A 7,788-nucleotide genomic window follows, 5' to 3' on the forward strand; every position below is an offset into this window, starting at 1 on the left:
GGGGGGCGGCGCGGCGGCGGCGGCGGCCGCGCTCCTGGGGCCGGACCCGGCCGCCGCGGCAGCGCTGCTCAGACCCGACGCGGCCCTGCTCAGCTCGCTGGTGGCGTTCGGCGGAGGCGGGGGCGCGCCCTTCGCGCAGCCCGCCGCCGCCGCGGCCGCCGCGGCCCCTTTCTGCCTGCCCTTCTACTTCCTCTCGCCTTCGGCGGCCGCCGCCTACGTGCAGCCCTTCCTGGACAAGAGCGGCCTGGAGAAGTACCTGTACCCGGCGGCGGCCGCCGCCGCCCCGTTCCCACTGCTGTACCCCGGCATCCCCGCGCCGGCGGCTGCCGCTGCAGCCGCCGCCGCCGCCGCCGCCGCCGCTGCCTTCCCCTGCCTGTCCTCGGTGTTGTCGCCCCCTCCCGAGAAGGCCAGCGCCGCCGCCGCGACCCTCTTGCCGCACGAGGTGGCGCCCCCTGGGGCGCTGCACCCCCCGCACCCGCACGGCCGCACCCACCTGTCCTTCGCCGGCGCCCGCGAGCCCGGGAACCCGGAGAGCACTGCTCAGGAAGATCCCTCGCAGCCAGGAAAGGAAACCCACTGAATCTTCGCCCCCTTTCTTAGACAGGACGAGGGTTCACGCGGAATAATAATATTAATAAGTTAAAACACCCTTAACGTTTTTAAGGGAGGAAGTGTAATAGATGCACGACAGGCTTTTAAAACAACACAGGTGTTTCGTGTACATTTGGAGTTCCTGTTTTGCTCATCCTTCACCACCCCACCCTCCGCACACTAACGTCCCTTTCTTCCCCCACCAGCTCTAAAAGAACCTCTGCGATATTGATACTTTCTTCTTTAAAGAATTCGCCCAAATAAGTTTTGCCTTCCTTTAGGCCATGTTCCATTATCTTTTAAAATACAGAACCTAATTCTGGAGGAAGAAGGGTCTGCTCTGTGGGTGCGCTGATTGAACCAAGGTAGGGGAAAGGTGGCGGAGGAGTTGACCTCCAACAGCCAGCAGGTAGTTACTATCTGCCTGTCGCAGAGCTGTCCCACCGGCTTCAGGAGGCTTTCCACAACCAGAAAGAGGATCTTTTAGAATTGAATTTACTCTTCAGTATTTTATAATGTTCAGCTTTTTTTAAAGGCATATATTTTTCAAAGAGGAAGAAGTGAAAATGCAGTCACTTACGTTGCAACCTATTCTGAAGTGGTTTGAATGGTATCCCTTAGTAACTTGCTCTTGTTTAAAGAGACTCGGAGTTGGGGAGTTGGGCCGTTGTCAGAACTGAGTCAGGGAAGGAGATGGATGAGGAAGGCCAGAATCATTCTTGGTACACTTACTAGCACTTTATGGAGAAATTGACCGTGAATCAATTGACGTGTCTTAATTTCATTCATATATATAGTACTATATATATATATATAGTACATCTATTCCCACCTTGTCATTATTTAATTCACCATATTCCTAAATTTTTATAACCTTGCTGTAAAAAAGGAATGTGCACTGAACTTAAAAACAAAGAAAACAAATCCAAAATGATTTATCCTATATTCTGTTAAATAACAAAAGGGGAGGAAAGCATTAAACTGGTCAGTTTTGATTGGAAAAGCTGTAAAGATGTGGAATGAAGCCCTGTGAGGCCTTCCTATCTCCAAGTCTATGTATTTTCTGGAGACCAAACCAGATACCAGATAATCACAAAGAAAGCTTTTTTAATAAGGCTTAAACCAAGACCTTGTCTAGATATTTTTAGTTTGTTGCCAAGGTAGCACTGTGAGAAATCTCACTTGAATGTTATGTAAGGGGTGAGACACAACAGTCTGACTATAAGCGAAGAAAATATCTGGGTCTTTTAGTCAGTTTGGTGCATTTGCCGCTGCTGTTGCTTTGTTTGCCTCAAACGCTGTGTTTAAACAACGTTAAATCGTAGCCTACAAGGTGGCTCTTATGTACATAGTTGTTAATACATCCGATTAATGATGTCTGACATGCTATTTTTGTAGGGAGAGACTATGTGCTAATGATATTTTGAGTTAAAATATCTTTTGGGGAGGATTTGCTGAAAAGTTGCACTTTTGTTACAATGCTTATGCTTGGTACAAGCTTATGCTGTCTTAAATTATTAAAAAAAAATAAATAAATACCATCTGCAAGAAACCAGCTGGTTTAGAAAACTTTAGTATGTGAAGATAAATGAGACATTATCTTTATATTCTAGTATTTTCAGCCCTCCATAAATTCTATTACCTAAATATTGCCACACTATTTTGTGATTTTAAAATTCTTACTAAGGAATAAAAACTTTAATATACGATATGAGATTGTCTACTAATTAAAAAGACATAATGCTCAATTAGTTTTAAGGTATCTATGAACTTAGGGATGAAAGTTATTAACGTTCTCAGATGTACTTTGTCATTGGCTTGATATCACACGTTTCCAGTTTCTTACAAGCCTCCAAGCTCTGGCCGTGTCTACCTACTTGTTTCCAGTGTATCTCAATGAAAAATGCAAAAGAAAACCCTACCAATCACTTGCGTGGTCTGTTTATGTTAGACCAAATTTACTAATGTTTTTGACTGATGAATTTTTCACTTCTCATCTTGACTCCAGATAGACTTTTGTATGGTCTGGCATTTCTCCTTCACTGGGTCCAGTATAAATACACTGCCACTTAGGGGTGCTTAACTTCTCCTTATATTTTTAGCTCCTTAACCTTTATAAAAAGAATTCTCTTGTGGGACTTAATCATGGAATTCAAGGAAAAGAAATAATTAGTTGTAGATTTTTCTCAGATTCATAACCAAATTTGTGATCCGATATGTGAAGGATTGTCAATTTTTAGTTTCAATAACGTTCTTCACAAACCGCTTGATTTTTGAAAGGTGTTGAAATAATAGTCAAAATTTATGAGATGTAGAAAAAGTGCTCCCTCTGCTGACTTACCACAACCAAACTACAAGTCCTAGAATGTGGAGCCAAAGGAACCTTGGAGATCAGTTTGTCCAGCCCCCTGCATTTTATAATATGAAGCCCAGAGATATCATATATCCTCCTAACATCAGATAAACAGCTACCCCGAGCCAGCACAAAAGGCCAGATCTACTGCCTCCCCCAGTCAGTAAACTACCTCCCACTGCAGCATCTTCAACCACATAAACTGAATTTGATTGGGCAGCATTCGTGAAACGTCATAAATAAAGTACAAGAACAAAGGAAATAAAAGTTACCATTAGAAAACTATGTAGGATTTTTGAGCATTGTAATGTACTGAACTTAGAAAAATATTGTCTAAATCAGAATAATGGGAAAAAGTAGTATCTTAAATATTTTGAGCTACATTTTAATGCCATATTGTAATAATATTAGTTTCACAACCAAAAAAGATTCAAAGTAAATCAGAGAACCATAAATGTTTTAGCATTTGTATAATATGGTATAATAAAGTAAAAAACCTTAGGGTTGGGCCAGATTTTACAGGTCAGTTATTTAGTCCAAATGCCTATATACTTACATAGTAATAAGATAAAGTTAGTGAAAACAGAACTGCAAAATAATATTTTCTATGTGGCATCTGAAAATTGTTATTTTGGTAATTGATTATGTCATGAATTAAAACACTGGAGTAATGACTCCAGTAATGATTCACTAAGGATGGTTCTATACCTGCAGCGGTGAAATTTTAACCAAAATGTGTTGTAATATATGTGATTTTTCAACTTAAGACAAATATGAATCGTGGATTAGTGCTGCTTTTATACATATAGTATACGCGTAGTATTATGCCACTTGATTTTGCATACATATATTTCTCAGCAAACGTTATATTGAGTTGATAAGTGGCCTTTTCTGCACAAAGAGCTAAGGCACTAGAAACTACATTTTTAATAGCTATTTAAAGTATGACTGGAGTTTTAGTTCCTATCATGGTGAAAACTATTTTTCATTTAGTTCTCTGTTATTGGCCATGCAGGCCATAAGTCTGGTTATTGCTCATCATCTGAGATTTGTTCAAAAGTAGGTAAAAGAAGCCTCAGCCTATTTCTGAATATGTCACAGGTCAATTTTGAAGCTCTCCATGGAAGATGATTGCCAGTTCTGAGATCCTTAGAAGACAAGGCTGGGCAAACATACTAAGGCCTTTAGATAGAAATGAACAGAGCCCTCATGAACCCATCAAGACCATTATAATGCCGAAAGCTGGCTGTACTATTGTGATAATAGTCTTTTACTTCAGATGGCAATCTGATGTTTTTCATTAAACAAAAATTCTTAATCTCAGATCAATACCCATTGTTCTGTGTTGCTTTACATCAGCTCAAAATGGATATACAGTGTAGGCTAAAGTCCAGTGGAAGTCCTAGTTTTTCATAGAATTTACTAGAAGATTTACACACAAAATTATCACACATTTCCTGTGACAGGATGAGATTTATACTGAAAAACATGTTCAGCGTGTACTTTAAAAATAGGCTCCTAGAAAGGAGTTGGACATTTGTCTTATAATTGGGTTGCTTGCACTAGTTCAGTGATTCTGTATTGGAAACTCCAAACAAATGTAAAAGTTGATATTTTAAAATTCTGAATTCAGTGATGCCCAAGTTATCTGGCCTCAGGGAATGATATGTGCCCCATGAAACAATGATTCAGAAAACTGAAGCTTCTATGTTCAAGTGCCAATATTGTTTATCTTTTCTTTTTTTCCTTACATTCTTTTAGTGGAAAGCTTACCAAAATATTACACGTGTCCTCTAAAGTGTCTTACACTTGTCCTAGAAATAAATACCCTCTCCGTAGTTATCTATTCTCAATAAATCAGGGTCAACACGATAAACATCACTTTTGCACTATGCATTTCATCTGGCATCCGTGCTAAATTATTTTTGAGTTCTTATATCTGCTTTTTACAGGTTTTTCAGTATTTTTACTCTTGATCAGGCTGCCGGATGTCACTTCTTGATGTGTCAGAGTGCCTGCCTCCAACTCTTATCTAATTTGCTATCTCTGACTTACTGTGGCCTGGGAAACCATTTAACCAAAACCACACCCATTTGAAATGTGTCTAAAATTAGAATAAATAGGCTCTAACAGAAGTACCTGAGGGGCACTTTGCTAAATTGTGTGAGCTCATAGAATCAGTAACATGTTTCTCCCACAACCTTTTTTTTCTTCATTTCTTTTACTTTGCACATTCTCAGCAATGCTCCCTATCAGAACACTTACGCAAAAGCCCTCAGATAGTTTATATATTTTTTGATCATCTCATTACATAAAAAAGCAGCTTTCTAATGGCTTTATTCCACAACTAACCACAAAATACAGACATTTCCACAACCGAAACAAATTATTTTATTTGATCAACATTTCTTTCTCCCAAATTGATAGGAATAGGTGACCAAGGGCCATTAAGTGAAAACTGATTCAGCATTTTGATTCATGGATGACCCTGGCCCTGCTTCTGGTGTATAATTTCTTCCACTTCTGAATTTTGGAAATATTGGGTGGCAGGTCCAGCCAAACCATTCTGGAGAACTGGGAGGGAGGTATGTAGGCCCAGATGCTGCCTCTGAATTTAGACACACCCATCAGAAAGCTTCCGGTAAGAGGTTTCAGACTCCCTACTGATTGTAACACACGCCTTTTCTCTGTGAGCCTATAAAGTCAACAAACAGTGGATATGGGGATACGGGTATGGGTTTTGCTGTGATGGTGCTGGATAACCAAAGATTAATCATCTCTGAAGATCTCAAAGTCTAGTGGGGGTGACACCCACACCAAAATAAATTACAATGCAACATACTAAGGGCTATACAAAGGTGAATACAATACTAGGGGGTGAGGGGTGCTACCTTCATCTGCCGGGGTCAGAGGCCTAGAGTTGTAGCTGGGTTTCACAGAATGAACAAGGGAAGGAGTCCATGGGGCCATCTCCAAGGAGAAGGTTCTGATATACTCTGGTCCTGTGCTGAGCACCAGGAGTTTAATTGGCTATATTTGACTAATGTCTGAGCACTGATTTCCTGATTTCTCAGTCTCTTTAGAACTTGACAGCTGTATGATGGCTCTCACCATCATCTCCTCCTGGGAACCTGAACCATGAGCTGGGACTGAGGGGTCATGGTGTTTCCTACTGCATGATAATTTCTAATGCAGAAGGTGGGGAGAGGGGCTAGAACCTCACAAGGAGTTTGATCTCACCTCAACCATCTATCTGTCTTACAGAAGAAACTAAGGGTGATTTCTTTCCCTTCAAGAAAGGGCATGATGATCCATGTTCTTCACTTAGTACCTGAAGGGGAAATGAGAGAGAGAGCAGTTCTAGAGGGAAACAAGGAATCCTAAGGTCTATTTATTAAAACCTCCAGGAGGAAGCTGAAGCAAGCAACTAGTCCAAGGTCACGTAGCTGAGTAAGCAGCAGAATCGGGACTGGAACCAGATTTTTTAGTTCTGAGTCCACTGCTCTTTATGTTATTACCCCATAACACTAACAATGAGGAGGGGACAGTCTGACCTTTGCTCATGACATGAGTTGAGCTCATCCCTGTGAGATCCTAAGAGGCAGAGTATGTGTTGTTGGTGGAGAAAGGAAAGATGGTCGGGTAATGGTTTGCTTTCTAAAACATGGCATAGAGCATGCAATAATTGAAGATATAGAAATTCTGGAGACACAATATTCAAGGTCCCCTACAAAGAACGGTACGATTCTGCTGTTTACTCAATTTGGAGACACCCAGAAATGTGCCCTCTTTTGTTTGGAAGTCCCCACATGATCTGGTGAGCTCTCCACCTCTGCCTCTACCCCTCCTACCTATGTGGCTCTTGTTGAACTCTAAAGACGCTCCATGAAAGAAGCGATCAAAGCAAACTATCCATCTGGACAGAAGGAACATTTAGAATTGAGGAAGTAGGAAAGAGGGCGATTTGCTACAGTTTTTACATGGGATATTTTTAGGGTGCTGTAAACTTTAGCTACAGTTTCAATTTGAAGTCTTTTACATATTGGTGTGCACATGTGTATACCTAGAATATCAAATGTTTCACAACTTAAGTATTGAGTATCCACCGCATAGCCCTGTAATAAACTTTGCTTCCATATGCGGCTTTGCAGGTTCAGCATCGTGTTTAGAAAATTAGCTTTCACAATGGAACTTCAAACCTGCATCCAATTCCTGTAGACCTCAGTTACTTAGGGTAGTCAGAAAATGTCCTGTAACACCACATTTTAAAGACACCGGCTTCTCTATGATACCTTAAGCAGGGCTTGGTTTTCGAGTATGTATTATGCTGAACAAGGCTCATCTGCATAGCTGTACTGTAGCTAGCTGGCTGATCCTCATGTGACCGAACAGGTGAAGAAACCTGACTATATGCCCGCACCCCTGGAGAGCTCTGCAGACTCAAGTGGGTACGATGATGGATCTATTTCTGAGCTCTGTGTTTGAAACGTACTCATTTAAAAACTGCTAAACCGACTCCAGCTCCTTAGTTCGCCACACGAGCGCTGCTTGGTGGAGCATTAAAGCAGGGGGGAATAATGTCATCAGCCTTGAGATCCTCAAGGAGCTCTAGCATTGGAAAGAGAGAAGCATTCTTAGGTTGCCTAGCGATAAATCTGCGGATGATATCATTCTCCCGGAGGCCGGCCTCCCCCTCCGGTCCCCTCCCGGCCGGCTTCCCTCCCTACCCTCCCTTCCCCCTCCCACGCCGGGGTTCAAAGTACAGCCGCGCGGGGTGAGGGAGCCGGAGCCGGACGCGGCGCTGTCACGTGCGCCCGCACATGGCCGGGCGCACGCTGCGCGGC

At 42.3% G+C, this 7,788-nt stretch overlaps 1 protein-coding gene across 1 annotated transcript in view; it reads left to right on the top strand.

Moving 5' to 3' along the window:
• BHLHE41 (basic helix-loop-helix family member e41) overlaps window positions 1-670 on the top strand; it is a 3,336-nt gene extending 2,666 nt beyond the window's left edge. Inside the window, exon 6 of the mRNA XM_044915212.1 lies at window positions 2-670. Coding sequence (XP_044771147.1) covers window positions 2-580 — 579 coding nt within the window. The 3' untranslated portion in view covers window positions 581-670. The remainder of the gene's footprint in view (window position 1) is intronic.
• Window positions 671-7,788: the final 7,118 nt, after the last annotated feature.

The sequence above is a fragment of the Neomonachus schauinslandi genome, chromosome 5 (assembly GCF_002201575.2).
Source record: "Neomonachus schauinslandi chromosome 5, ASM220157v2, whole genome shotgun sequence".
In the NCBI taxonomy this organism is placed as follows: domain Eukaryota; kingdom Metazoa; phylum Chordata; class Mammalia; order Carnivora; family Phocidae; genus Neomonachus; species Neomonachus schauinslandi.